This window comes from Dendrobates tinctorius, unplaced genomic scaffold, assembly GCF_039654945.1.
Source record: "Dendrobates tinctorius isolate UK_male_01 unplaced genomic scaffold, ASM3965494v1 ptg000129l, whole genome shotgun sequence".
Taxonomy (NCBI): Eukaryota; Metazoa; Chordata; class Amphibia; order Anura; family Dendrobatidae; genus Dendrobates; species Dendrobates tinctorius.
In genome coordinates this window covers 49,790,766-49,806,227 of record NW_027361797.1, presented here as the reverse complement: position 1 = coordinate 49,806,227, position 15,462 = coordinate 49,790,766, and the positions used below count along the sequence as shown (strand labels likewise).

Below are 15,462 nucleotides of genomic sequence, written 5' to 3'. Positions count from 1 at the left end.
GGACGGGCACGTTCCGGTTTGGGGTTAGACATAATGAAAGAAAAGAAGAAAGAACCCCGAGGAGATGCCGGAAGGTTGAGGGAAAGAAGGCAGAGGAGGGTGTCAATCTGCAGTTGCAGAGCTACTCACAGTCCGGTGGCCCGAAAGGCGATGTGCCCAGCTCGTCTGAGATGCAGGGCGGCAGTAGAGCATAACGAGGAACCCCTTTCCGCTGCCCGGTGTCTTCAAAGGCGTCCGGCTGACAGGCTGCAAAGATGGCGGCAGCCTGAGGTAAAAGGAGCGTGCAGTTCAGGAGAGAAGAAGAAGGGCGGAGCTAGCCGCCTGACCCGAAGAGAAGACCGCCCGCTGCCCAGCTAGACTAGGAGGGTGGGTGGTCCTAGAACGGGCGGGAGAGCAGCCCGCCTATAACAGAGGGCGGGGGGCGTGGCCACGACGGCCGAGTAGGCCCGAAATGAAGCCGGGGACTAAATTAGTATCGGCGGCCGCCTGTCAGCGCGGGGTGGCGCGGAAGTCCTGCAGCGCTGCTACGGCCACCCAAGAAGAAACCGCCGCCCGGAAAAAAACCCTCAGGATACGCCCGCATAAGAATGTGGGCGGGGGGAACAAGGCCCGCACCGCAGCCGGGGCCTGGCATGTGGCGCAACAGAAAGTGCGGCGGCTGCCGGGAGACGCAGGCAGCTGAGGACCCTGCGGCACTGCCCTGTGCCGCTCCGAAGAATCCTCCAGTGGTGTCTTCAATAAAGGTACCTTATAAATCCAACGCTGTCTGAGTCTATTTTCCCCCGTGTCCGCGCCTCGTCCAACCGACAGGCTCTGGTAGGCGAGTGGGTGGGAGGCGGGGGGCAAGGACCATCCGTATAGCTGGCACGCACCTGTGCAAAGCTCCTGGTCCTGCTGCGGAGAGCTATGAGGATACCGGGTGGCAGTACACGCCGTACTCATAGTCTCTGTGTGGGAGTACAGTTGTGACTGATCACACTGTATCCCTCCGGAACCTGAAAGGGAACGACGCACACCGAGGTAGATATGGGTCTAATAAAAGACCCGTGTCCACCTCCTACTGACACTAAGCTAAACTGAGGAAATTCCTGCAGGTTGATGGGGTGTATACTGCGGAGGAGGAGCTAACCTTTTTTTGTGCATAGTGTCAGCCTCCTAATGGCAGCAGCATACACCCATGGTCTCTGTGTCCCCCAATAAGGCGAACGAGAAATTACGGTATTTTTACGCCCCAATGGGCAAAGTGGCCAGTTCCCATAAACTCCCTATTATGTTCATCTTGTACCAACTGTATATATCTGGTGAGTGTCTGAGAAGGACTGGTCTGCTCCAGTACAGTAAACCATTAAATTTGAGAAAGGGGAAACAGAATACTAATTGGATATTATACATGAATTGTAAGGAAACATTTTAGGGCTCTAGGTTTGTGCATCATCATCTATTATACAGGGCACTTTTATTTCATAAATGAAACAACTGGAAGGTATTGGGTGAGAACGAAGAGATAAGTTTGGGTCCATTTGCCTGAGTTCATGATTGCACTACAATTAGTCCTAAAGGTGTCCCTGAAACTACTCTTCTGAGAATTCACTAAAAAGGTTAGATATAAGATCTGAAGGATTTCTTACCAGCACTGCGGGTGTACCGGCCAGTTTGGTATTTTCATCTAACATTTTGATTAATTTGTGAAACGTTGGGTCATCATACTCAAACCTTTTCCCAAAGATAATAGAGCAGATTACATTGGAAACTGCACTGTTTATCAGCATGTGAGTATCGAATAGTTTTCCTAAAATAATAAAAATATATATACAATAAAATAATATTCGAATAAAAAACCTAAATAATATCAATGTTAAAGGTAATTTGCAACCCTAGGTTAAAACTACCTTAGTAATGACAGTAGATCACTAAAACAACAACACTGTGGCGTACCCGGTACTATATGTGAATGTGGATTTGCAAAACCCCTCTGAATAACATAGCAGTTTAACTATGTTGCAGATTGACAATGTGGATTCTGTAGACCGGGTTGTAGAAAGCAACAGACAAGAAGTTAAGAGTATATGAAAGCTATGCCATAAATGTGAATGATGTATCTTACCATTGTGAGATCTAAAACTTTCTATAAGGGGCATTAATTCATCTTGAATTCTGGCTTCCACACTTTTCTTCCCCATTCCAAAGTTTCGAAGTGTTGCTATTGTGAATCTCCTCATGGATTTCCATGTTTCTCCATTAGCAAATATTATACCTAAAATATAGTTAAATATGAAAAACTGTGGTAAGTATTAATTAATCATACTGAATAGAAAATAGCAATCCAGCAAGTGGTTTCTTTAGTAAGATGAAGTAGTTTAATTCTGTGACTTAAAAACTGGATTAAAAAGAAAAGCACAAATAAGAAAATGCACATAAATTGACAATTGAAGTTGCCATACACAATAATAATTAAACTAATAATGAGAAAGTAGAAAATGATGCAAAATTAAGAGGAAAGAAGAAGAGAATAAAAAAAAGAAAAATGTGATGGCTACAAAAAAGAGAAATCGAAAGATAAGGAAATAAAACAGGAAAATAAAGAATTAAGAAAATTCTGATAAAGATGAAGAAAAAAAAGTAGGAGAAGAAGCTGATGAATGAGGAAGAAGAAGTGGAAGAAGAAAAGTAAAATGAAGATGATAATGATAAAGGATGGAGAAGAAAAAGGTGAAGGAAGCATGGGCAGACATACCGCATGTGCAGCTAGTGCAGCTGCATCGGGGCCCGGAGGTGGAAGGGTGCCCCAGGAGGGGGGCTAATAATGAGGGCAATCTGGACCGTTTCTCCGGCCCCGAGGCTCTTGGGGGGGCCCTGGCCAGTTTGCCCTCATGTGCGGTGAGCAGGGAGCAATCCCTGCAGCTCTGCTGCCTATAGGAGTGCTGTCTGTGAGTGTGTGTGCTCTGCAGCTGCCGGGTGTGCAGAGAGGTGAGTGATGCTCTAACTCTGTGTATGTGTGCAAAGGTGAGCGGTGATTGTGTGTGTGTAGGTGGAGGAGAGGGCAATGGAAAAGGCAATGATGGTGGTGGAGGAGGAGGCAATTATGGGAGTGGTAAAGGAGGAGGCAATGATGGGTGTGGTTGAATGGGCAATGATGGGGTGGTGGGGGAGAAGGCAATGATAGAGGTGGTGGAAAGAGCAATGATGGGGTGGTACGGGAGAAAGCAATGATGGAGGTGATGAAAAGGACAATGATGGGGTGGTGGAGAGCACAATTATGGGAGTGGTGGGAGAGAACAATGATTGGGTTGGTGGAGAGGAAATGATGAAGGTGGTGAAGAGGGCAATGGTGATGGTGGGGGAGGAGGCAATGATAGGGGTGGTGAGGGAGGAGTCAATGATGGAGGTGGTTTAATGGGCAATATGATAGGGTGGATGAGGAACATGCAGTGATGTAGGTGAAGGAAAGAGCAATGATGGGGGTGGTGGAGGAGAAGGCAATGATGGTCGTAGAAAGAGCAATGATGGGGTGGTGGGGGAGAAGGCAATGATGGTGGTGGTAGAAAGGGCAATGATGGGGTGGTGGGCGTCAAGGCAATGATAGAGGTGGTGGAAAGGGCAATGATGGGGTGGTGGGGAAGAAGGCAATGATGGTGGTGGTGGAAAAGGCAATGATGGGGGTGGTGGGGGAGAAGGCAATGATGGAGGTGGAAAGGGCAATGATGGGGGTGGTGCAGAAGGCAATGATGGAGGTGGTGGAAAGGACAATGATGGGGTAGTGGGGAGAACAATGATGGGGTGGGGAGTGTATGATGATGAAAGTGGTGGGGAAGAACAATGATTGGGGTGCTGGAGAGGGCAATGATGGCAGTGGTGGGGGAGAAGGCATTGAGAGAGGTGGTGGAAAGGGCATTGATGGGGTGGTAGGGGAGAAGGCAATGATGGAGGTGATGGAGAGGATAATGATGGGATGCTGGGCAATTATGGGAGTGGTGGGGGAGAACAATGATTGGGGTGGTGGAGAGGAAATGATGTGGGTGATGGGGAGGGCAATGATGGGGTGGTGGAGATTGAAATTATGGGGATGGGGAGAGGACAATGATGGGATTGGGGGAGAACAATGGGATGTTGGAGAGTGCAATGATGGAGGTGGTGGGGGAGAACAATGATTGGCGTGGTGGAGAGGACAGTGATGGAGGTGGTGGAGCGGGCAATATTGGGGGGATTGGGATGGGAATAAGGGGGACTTATAATGGACTTATGAACAGGAGGAGGGGGAGAAGGACATAAGATTTAAGATATGGATGTGGAATGAATTGGTTAGTGGAGGAGGCTGCTAAGCCTCTGATAGCGTTCTCCCCCATCTCACAATTCATTGTGATGCTGTCGGGGACTTAACATTTATTGGGGAGAGGAGGTGATAAGGTGCATAGGACATTTTATAATGAACTGAAGGGTGAGAGAAGACTCTTTCAGGGACTTGTAATAAAATGGGAGGTGGCAGAGAATGCTCAGTACCTGATAATGTCTTCTCCCACCCCAAATTTGTTATGATGCTATAAAGGACTTATAATGAATGGGGGGGCACAGGACAGGGACTAAGGCTATGTGCACCCGGTCAAGATTTGCAGGAGAAAATTCTGCTGCATATCCTGATGTGTTGGCAGGAAGGACGCTGCGCAAAATACATTTATTTTTTGCCAATGTTTTTACCAAGCTTTTGTTATATTTTTTCCCCTAATAGTATGGGTGAAATACGCTGCAAGAATTGACATTATGCAGATTTAAATTTTCTGCAAATCTGCAAGGAAAAAATAAGCACCGTGTACATGAGACTTCAGGGATCTCAATCACTTTTCCTGTACTGTAAAATCTTGCATATATTCCATGTGCACATAGCCTTACAGGTAATTGAATAGAGTCACAGACACAATAATTTATATTATTGGGTGGTAGGGATTAAAGTTAATTGGGGACACATTGCTGCTTAACACTTTATATTTTTAATGTTGGGGTACATATCTGTATTGAGGGGAGAGACACAAGTATATACACAATATATGTGACCTTGTTCATTTCAGGGCTGCAATGATCTTTGTGACAAGACGAGTCATGGCTGGGAGATGTCGACATGAAGGTCTGACCAAATGGAGAAGAAGCAGGAGAAAGCGGCTCTAATCAGACGAGATGTCAGCGGTAAGTGCCTGGATATTATTCTGTATCTGTTCTGTGTGACTTGGAGTAATAATGTTATCTGTAATATCCCTTTTTCTACATTCTCATATTTGTGTGAAATGTCTGTGTGCTTCCAGATTTTTTTATCTGACTGTACATGGACTCAGTTTTATAGGTCCATTCAACATAGATGAAAATCACAGATCAAAGAATGTTTTGTTCTGATCCGATTTGGAGGATCAGCATACGGCATACTCAATGCATCTGTAAAAGCGTCCAGCACACCGACACTGCACACGGATACAGGAATGTAGCCTTATTATTAATAGCACAATCCCTTAGTGTATAGTGTACTCACTTATTATGTATAACACAGTCCTTTAGTATATAGTGTACTCACTTATTAAGTAGAACACAGTCCCTTATTATATAGTGTACTCACTTATTATGTATAGCACAGTCCCTTAGTATAGAGTGTACTCACTTATGTATAGCACAGTCCCTTTGTATATAGTGTACTCACTTATTATGTATAGCGCTGTCCTTAGTTACATAGTTTCCTCTTTTATTATGTATAACATTGTCTGTTATTACGTACCATCCTCTCTAGTTATATATGGTGCCGTTCCTTATTATATAGCTTCCTTTGCTGTAAAGTACAGTACTGTCTCTTACATAGTGTATTCTTGTTATTCACAGCACCCTCTTTTATTACATAGTCATCTCTTTTAGATATAAAATGACTGCTGATGGAGCAGCCGGTGACCAGACGACCAGTCCATCAGCTCCTCCATTAGAAAAGAAGCTTTACAATGGTACATCAGCCGTCATTGCATTATATGTGTAACAAGAGAGGACGGTATGTAAGACAGACAGGGCTCTATATAATCCGATATGTAAGGGACAGAGGTATACATAACAAGAGAGGGCATTGTGTAATAAGAGATGGCAATATACATACCATATATACTTGAGTATGTCGACCCGAGTATAAGCCGAGGCACCTAATTTTGCCATGAAAAACTGGGAAAACTTATTGACTCGAGTATAAGCCGGGTATGCATTGTAGCCTCATCTCTAACCTGGTATGCATGGTTCCCCATCCCTGTCCTTGTATGGATGGCTCCCCATCCCTGTCCTTGTATGGATGGCTCCCTGTCCACATCCTTGTACGCAGGTCTCCCCGTCCCGATATGCATGGCTCCCCATCCCAGTCCTTGTATGCAGGTCTCCCCGTCTCCGTCCTTGTATGCATGGCTCCCCGTCCCTGTCCTTGTATGCATGGCTTCCCGTCCCTGTCCTTGTATGCATGGTTCCTATAAAAAAAAACATCCTACTTACCTTCCCTGCGCGCCCTCGCTGCATCTTGCTCTGATGCCAACAGCTCTTCCAGCTGAGTGATCACATGTCCCTGCTAATTAAGGCAATGAATATTCACTCCACGCCTATGGGAGTGGAGAGGGGTGAATATTCATTACTTTATTGCTAGCCTAGCTGCTGCTGGAAGATGGCGGCTGTGGCTGCAACTGGGCACGAGATAAGAGAAATGAATATTAACTGCCAGTGCAGTGAATATTCATTTCTCTTTAGCAGTGGGCACAGGCTAAAGAAGGAGATGAAGAAAAAGGTAGATAAAAGTTAAAAACAGGACTGCTGGCTACTTTCTATGAATAACCTGAGCGCTTCCCTCCCTTCCCTTTTTCTTTTGTGTCTTTCTTATTAATGTTCACAATTGACTGATAAAAAATGTTTGAATGTTTGTTCTCCTGGATTTGTTCAAGTAAATATAAGCAGCTTCATTCTAATGTGTTGTGTAAAATTCATTATGGACACTAGCCGCCCACTACGACTTTCTGCAGTCATTACACAACCTCTAAGAGTTGGCATAGATGTTTAAGTGTTCTTCAATTAATAATATTTTGCTCATAAATGACATTTATTGATGTTGTTAGTGAATATTCAATTGGCAGAATCAACTATTGTTACTGGACTTCAAAGTATTTTGCTCCCCTAACAGTTCATTATGGTGAATTTTACAATTCATAGAATGCACAATATTATAGTTCTATAAATACCATGCTCATTAGAGAAAATATAGAAGATTGGAGAAATCGCTCGTTCTCCAAAATCGTCAGCTCGCGTAACAAGTGCTTCTTTTATTATCTTATATCCAGAAAGTATCACCATTTTCTTCGGTCCAAAGTGCAAAGTATATATTTCTCCATACTTCTCAGAAAGCTGCAAAATATAATTTTTTTAGTTATATAAAACATTCATTTGAATAGTACTTCTGTAGAGACAAAAATTGTATACCACAATTATCCCTCTTTACCCTTCCCTTCTTTCTTTTTCCCTTTCCCCACCCACTTTTCCCTCCCCCCTTTCCCTCCCTTTCACCTTGGACCGACTCCTAAACAATACTTCGCCAATTGTACTTGTAAAATGGTGTTGTGTCTTTTGGTGTAATTTAAATTTGAAAATAAAGAATTTAAAAAAAAAAAATTGTATACCACAATGTCACTCAAACAGAACTAATAAAGATAAGCTTCCAACAAGCCACAGTTGCTGGTGAGACCATAAAGCTGGGGAAATATGCAAAAGTTTGAAATGATCACAGTCACGGCATCATAGAATCATAGGTCATCGTGTCCAGCCCACAACTCAATGTAGGATTCACTAAACCATCTTATGTGTGTAGATAAAAACTGGAATGACAATAAGAACAACAGGGTCTTATCCATATTACAAAAAAGAGAAAATTGGATTTGCTCAACTAGGGGAGATGTGAAAGTCACAACCCCTTTGTTAGTTTGTAAGCAATGACGGTTGCGGCAGATCTAACAAACAGATAATAGACAAACTTGGAGATGAAAGTGGGTGTAAAACTACACTGCAGAGAATCCAATATACAAAAGGAGACAAGATGCTATTTTTATTTGTCAATGCGCTTTGAAGTTATCCTACCTCTTCATCTGGGCAAACCACAATGATAAACTATGTGGTATGGATGTGATTTTATAGTGGATAATTACTTCACTTCTTCTAGACTCTATGCTTGTCTTAATCCATCACAGAAGTGTGTTTGCCTTTTTGCTGCTGTATTACACTGTTGACTGATGTGTATACTAATAGATCACAGACTGCACAAGTCCTTTTCACAGATGCTGTTGCTTAGTTCTAGTCCTCCCATTCTGTAGATGTAATTTTCATTTTACTTGCCTAGATGTTGAATCTATTAGTTGCTGCCCATTGTTCAAGCTTATTTAGATCATTCTGAATCCTATCTCTGTCTTCTTAGTGCTAGCTATGCTTCCTAGCTTTGCATCATCTGCAAATTTGATTAGTTTACCTTCAGTTCCCTTATCTAGATAATTTATAAAAAATGTTGAATAACACTGGGGCCAGGACAGAGACTTGTGGTACCCCACTTGAAACACTCTTCTAATTGGATGTGAATCTCACTAAATTGTTCAATAATAAACTGTTCAATAATGTAGAGAGTCAGTGGCAGCAGATGCATGGGTCAGCAAGTGACCATCAGACATCAGACTGTAAAAGAATTTAGTGGACAATTTTGCACTGCTGACAGATTTGAGACATATATCCCAGTATGGTAAAATAAGGTGGTGGTTTATTTTAACGCGTTTCGAAGTACAGAGTTACTTCTTCATCAGGAAATTCACATGTATCAATTGAAATTGTCCACTAACTCCTTTTACAGTCTGAGTACCCTGGGATGTAATTCATCTGGACCAGGAGATTTTCATTAATTTAAATTAGCTGTGTTCCCTTATCATCTCTCTGTTTATACAAAGTTTATACAAATTCTTTTATTTCATTAATAGCACAATGAAGATCAGATACATTTGCTTTCTTAGAGGACACAAATACAAAATAAGAATTTAAAAGTTGGGCCTTCTCCACATCATTTTTGATCACTTCAAACTTTTCATTCCGCAAAAGTCCTATAGCATCTTTGACTTTTCTTTTACTTTTGACATACCCTCAAAATTGCTTTTTATTGCTTTTGGTCACCCTTGCAAGCCTCACTTCATTACTGGCTGTGGCTTATCTAACGCTTGCCCTGTATTCCCTGCAGACAGCATTATGTTCTTCTTTAGATATTACCCACTTTTTCCATTTTATATACATTTATTTTTTCCTTTTCGGCATGTGTTTGACTTATTATTGTATTCCCTTGTGTATTAACTGTGTGGTGTTTCTTTTACCCCTGTCCATATGTATTTGTGGGGTCTGGTGTCTAGTCCCCTCACTGGGTGGAGGGAGGTGGGTTCAGCTTAGGGCTGGACAGGAGACAGGGACAGGGTGGAGGCTCAGGCAGGCACACCTTCAGTGTAAACCCTGGGTAGAGGGACAGACAGGGTTCCCCTAGTCTGAGGGACATCGCAGGGGTCCCGGGGTTTTTGCCTAAAGTAACCTAGGCATACCATGACATTATAGTCGGCCCAAATAATAAAGTGAGAGAAAAAAAAAACAAAAAAGGTATAGATAGGGAATATAGGGGTTACTTACTATGGATCCTATACTTTCCCTAACCAAGCAGCTGGAGGCTCTATCCATACAGGTCACTGAACTTAGGGGGGCGGTCCAGCAACAAGGCCTGTCAGCTCCTGCAGTACCTGCTGAGGCTGCAGCCAGGGCAGCTGAGCCCAAGTTTCCCCTTCCTGAACGATTTGCTGGTGATCGTGGTAAGTTCATGGTGTTTCGTGAATCATGCAAATTGTATTTCCGTATGCGTCCACATTCCTCAGGTAATGAGGCTCAACGCGTGGGCTTGGTGATTTCTTTGCTGAGTGGTGACCCACAGGCCTGGGCCTTTTCACTCCCTTCAGACTCACCGGCATTTGAATCTGTAGATTTTTTTTTCTCTGCTCTGGGTTTGATCTATGACGATCCGGATAGATTAAACTTAGCAGAGTCTAAGATACGCTCACTGCTACAGTGTGATCGACCAGCTGAGGATTACTGCACGGAATTCCGGCGCTGGGCGGTGGACACGCAGTGGAATGACCCTGCGCTTAGGCTGGTTTCACATTTGCGTTTTTTAGCGCTGGAAAAAAACGCATACCTGCGCATGCGTTTTTTCCCCTATATTTAACATGGGTGCGCATACCTGCGCGCTGGTAAGCGCATGTATGCGATTTTCATGCGCTGCGTTTTTTTGGGGTGTGCGTTTGGATTTTCCAGACGCAGCATGTTGCATTTTTTGGCCCTGCAAAAAAGCGCATGCGCACATATGCGCACGTTTTGCGCTAAAAATGGCCATTATAGCCTATGGATGCGCATACATGCGCACTGGCATGCTCATGTATGCGTTTTTTTGCACATGCGTTTTTTTTTTTTAACCATGGAATTTAGGGGTTTAGGGTTAGGGTTAGGGTCAGGGTCAGGGTTAGGGTTGGGGTTAGGGTCAGGGTTAGGGTTAAGTATGGTTTGGTTAAGGGTTAGGGTCAGGGTTAGGGTTGGGGTTAGGGTCAGGGTTAGGGTTAAGTATGGTTTGGTTAAGGGTCAGGGTTAGGGTTAGGGTCAGGGTTAGGGTCAGGGTTAGGGTTAAGTATGGTTTGGTTAAGGGTTAGGGTCAGGGTTAGGGTTAGGGTCAGGGTGGGTTAGGGTTAGGGTTAGTTAGGGTTTAGGGTTTGGGTTAGGGTTAAGTATGGTTTGGTTAAGGGTTAGGGTCAGGGTTAGGGTTAGGGTCAGGGTTAGGGTTAGGGTTAGTTAGGGTTTAGGGTTTGGGTTAGGGTTAAGTATGGTTTGGTTAAGGGTTAGGGTCAGGGTTAGGGTTAGGGTCAGGGTTAGGGTTAGGGTTAGTTAGGGTTTAGGGTTTGGGTTAGGGTTAAGTATGGTTTGGTTAAGGGTTAGGGTCAGGGTTAGGGTTAGGGTCAGGGTTAGGGTTAGGGTTAGTTAGGGTTAGGGTTAGTAAAGTCATGGTTTGGGTTAGTGTGAGGGGCCAACTAATGTTGGAAAAAAACGCAAACGCGGTAAAAACGCACTAAAAACGCATACAAACGCATAAAAACGCTGCGTTTTTTTCATGCATGCTCATAAAAATGCTTGAAAAAAACGCAGCAGTTGTATGCTTTTGTATGCGTTTTTTCAATGCGTTTTTTTGCGGGAAAAACGCGCTGCAAAAAAAAGCAAGTGTGAAACTAGCCTTAGAAGTCAATTTTTGCATGGGGTTTCTGGAAGGGTTAAACAGACTCTCCTAATGTACGAGACTCCCGTCTCTCTGGAGGCTGCGATGGCACTTGTAGTACGCATAGACCGACGTCTCCGTCAGGGGGCGCTGGTTTCGTTGCCTCAGGGAGGTGGGGGAGTGGTCGGTGAGGTTGCCGCGGGTGAATCCGTGGAACCCATGCAGATCGCTGGTATAGCACAGTCACCGAGTAACAAGCCTAAACGTCCTTGGCACAGAAGGCAGGGGCTCTGTTTTTTTTGTGGCAAAGGAGGACATTTTATTAACGCTTGCCCCCTGGTACCTAAGAAGGGCGCGCCGGCGGAAAACTGATAGGCTCAGAGGGTTTGGAGGAGTCTAGTCTGAGCCTTTGTGTATCCTCCGTCATGGTTTCCCAGTGTATGCTCCCTGCTAGGGTGGTACTTGGGGGGCAAATGCTCTCTATTACAGTATTTATTGATAGTGGCTCAGCTGCCAATCTCATTGATGAGAGGTTCGCGCATACAGCGGGATTTCCGGTGGAGAAATTGCCGAACCCCATCCGGGTGGTTACCATCAATGCTTCCCCGTTGTCTCAAGGGGAGATCACAGAGTGTGTGTTGGATATACAACTCCACATCGGAGTATTACACTCAGAGCGGGTAACTTGTAAGGTGCTTAGTAACTTACCGGCTCAGATGGTTTTGGGCTTTCCATGGTTGTCAATGCATAATCCTGTTATTGATTGGAAGACCCAGGACATAATTCAGTGGAGCAGGGAGTGTCAGGAGAGGTGCCTGGCTACATGTATTTCCGCTTTGACCCCCAGTATCCCGGAGCCGTTGCTGTATTATGCGGATGTATTTTCTGAGAAGGGTTGTTCGGAACTACCACCGCATCGCCCCTATGACTGTGCTATTAGGTTGAAACCAGGGGCCAAGTTACCCAAAGCTAGAATGTTTAATATCTCAGGTCCCGAGAGGCTAGCTCTCAAGGAGTACATAGTCTGAGCAAGGGTCATATTAGACCTTCCTCTTCTCCTCTGGCTGCTGGCTTCTTCTTTGTTAAAAAGAAGGATGGCGGTTTACGCCCGTGTCTGGATTTCAGAGAACTCAACCAGATTACGGTCCGTGATCCTTACCCTATGCCACTTATACCCGATTTATTCAACCAAGTGGTTGGTGCCAGGCGGTTCTCCAAACTGGACCTCAGGGGGCGTACAATCTTATAAGAGTCCGTCAGGGGGATGAGTGGAAGACAGCGTTCAATACCCCTGAGGGTCACTTTGAGAGTTTGGTAATGCCGTTTGGGTTGACTATGGCACCGGCGGTCTTTCAACACTTCATTAATGATGTCTTCTCTCAGTTGTTGGGGAGGTTCGTTATAATTTATCTTGACGAAATCCTCATTTTCTCTCGCGACCATGATACACATATAGAGCATGTTAGACAGGTTCTGCAGTTGCTCAGAGAGAACAGGCTCTATGTCAAGCTTGAAAAATGTGTGTTTTTCGTACAGGAGCTACCGTTCTTGGGTTATATAATCTCCACCTCAGGTTTTAAGATGGACACCGCAAAGGTGCAGGCGGTACTACATTGGGATCGGCCTGATAATCTTAAGGCGCTTCAGCGATTTCTTGGCTTCTCCAATTACTATAGGAAATTTATTAAGAACTTCTCTATGATTGCCAAACCACTGACTGACATGACTAAGAAGGGTACCAACTTTTCTGACTGGTCTGAGCCTGCGGTACAGGCGTTTGAATTCCTCAAGAATAGTTTTGCCTCAGCACCCATTCTGGTGCAGCCCGATGTCTCCTTACCGTTTGTCGTGGAGGTGGAAGCGTCGGAGGTTGGAGTGGGGGCTGTACTGTCTCAGGGCCCTTCTTGGGCCAAGTTGCATCCGTGTGCCTTCTTCTCCAAGAAGCTGTCGCCTGTGGAGCGTAATTATGATATTGGCAACAGGGAACTATTGGCCATCAAATTGGCATTTGAGGAGTGGCGACACTTCTTGGAGGGGGCTGTTCATCAGATTACTGTGATAACCGACCATAATAAGAATTTGCTTTATTTAGAATCTGCTAAGCGCCTGTCCTCCAGACAGGCTCGCTGGGCATTATTCTTCACCCGGTTCAACTTCATTGTTACCTATCGACCTGGGTCAAAGAATGTTAAGGCAGACGCTTTATCCAGGTGTTTTCCTGGTGGAGAGTTATGTGAAGAGCCGGTGCCTATTCTCCAAAAGGGTGTGGTGGTATCTGCCATCACGACAGAGATTGAGGCAGAGATTGCGGAGGCTCAGGAGGTGGTACCGCCGGGGTTGCCTGCTAATAAATCTTTTGTGCCGCTACATCTACGCTCTAGAGTGTTGGGCGAACATCACGACACGGTACTGGCAGGTCATCCAGGGGTTAAGAGCACTCTGGAACTGGTATCGCGTCGTTTTTGGTGGCCTAAAATCCGTCAGGATGTGGCCTCATATGTGGCTGCCTGTACCACATGCGCACGGGCCAAGACTCCTCGTTCCCGTCCCGCTGGTAGCTTGCAGCCTCTCGGGGTGCCCAGTAAGCCATGGACTGAGATTTCCATGGATTTTACTACTGACTTGCCCGCCTCGGCAGGGAACTCGGTCATTTTGGTAATTGTTGATAGGTTCTCCAAAATGTCACATTTCGTTGCTTTACCGTCTTTGCCCAATGCTAAGACTCTTGCTCAGATATTTACTCGCGAGGTGGTCAGACTTCATGGTGTCCCGTCTGACATTGTGTCTGATCGAGGTACGCAGTTTGTGGCAAAGTTTTGGAGAGTTTTTTGTTCTCGCCTTGGAATCAAATTATCTCATTCATCGGCTTTCCACCCTCAGTCGAATGGACAGACTGAGCGGATGAACCAAAACCTGGAGCAATACTTGCTTTATTTCCGACAATCAGGAAGAGTGGTCAGCGTTTCTTCCTCTGGCAGAATTCGCAATAAACAACCATTGCCAGGAATCATCTGGGGAATCTCCTTTTTTTTGTGTGTATGGTCAACATCCTCAATTTTGCACCTTGCGTCAGGGGTGCTAAGTTGGCGTCCCTGAGGAGGACCAGTTGGGAGCTCAATTGTCGTCTGTTTGGAGGAGAGTCAAGCAGCGCTTGTTGAAGGTGGGTTCCAGATACAAACGGGTGGCTGACTGCAGACGTGTGCCAGGTCCGGACCTGTGTGTGGGTGATTGGGTGTGGATATCTACTAGGAACATTAAGCTCAAGATACCGTCACTTAAGTTGGGTCCCAGGTTCATTGGCCCATTTAGAATCTCTGCAGTGATCAACCCCATGGCATTTCGTTTGGAGTTGCCGGCTGTGTATAAGATTCATAATGTATTTCACAAAGCATTGCTAAAGAAGGTCGTGGGTTTGGTGGATGGTTCCCCCGGGCCACCACCTCCCGTCTTGGTGGATGGCGCGTTGGAATTTGAGGTGTCCAAAGTGGTGGACTCTAGGGATGTGCGTCGCACTCTACAGTACTTGGTCCACTGGCATGGCTATGGTCCTGAGGAGAGGACATGGGTGCCGGCCTCTGACATTCATGCTGATCGACTGGTTACTATGTTCCATCGTCGCCATCCGGACAAGCCAGGTCCTCGACATGGTGAGGTTCCGGAGGTCCCTCGTAGAAGGCGGGGTACTGTCATGTCGGACACTGTTCACACCAGGGTGTCCGGCAGACAGCGGTAATACCCTGTTGGGTATTCTGTTCCAGTCGGGATAGGGTTAACCAGGTTGTCATGCTGGCTGAGGGCTGGGCCACACCCTTGGTCTTTAAATAGTTCATCCTGACTATGGGCGTCGCCGACTATAGCTTTAGCCTAGTGCTAGCAATACCGGTCAGCAGTGGTGGTGTTGGAGCGTCTGATATCTGGTGCAGTATATCCCTCAGTGGTTCTTTCTCCAATCTGTTATATATATATTTGGTTGCCCTTGCACATTATTGTATTCCCTTGTGTATTAACTGTGTGGTGTTTCTTTTACCCCTGTCCATACGTATTTGTGGGGTCTGGTGTCTGGTCCCCTCACTGGGTGGAGGGAGGTGGGTTCAGCTTAGGGCTGGACAGGAGACAGGGACAGGGTGGAGGCTCAGGCAGGCACACCTTCAGTG

General features: G+C 45.4%; 1 protein-coding gene across 1 annotated transcript in view; it reads right to left on the bottom strand.

Moving 5' to 3' along the window:
• The window catches only part of LOC141047806 (cytochrome P450 2K1-like), a 100,499-nt gene that overhangs the window by 14,617 nt on the left and 70,420 nt on the right, over positions 1-15,462 (bottom strand). The window contains exons 5-7 of the mRNA XM_073543123.1: positions 7,230-7,392; positions 2,105-2,254; positions 1,629-1,789 (exon numbers count right to left, since the gene is read on the bottom strand). Coding sequence (XP_073399224.1) covers positions 1,629-1,789; positions 2,105-2,254; positions 7,230-7,392 — 474 coding nt within the window. The remainder of the gene's footprint in view (positions 1-1,628; positions 1,790-2,104; positions 2,255-7,229; positions 7,393-15,462) is intronic.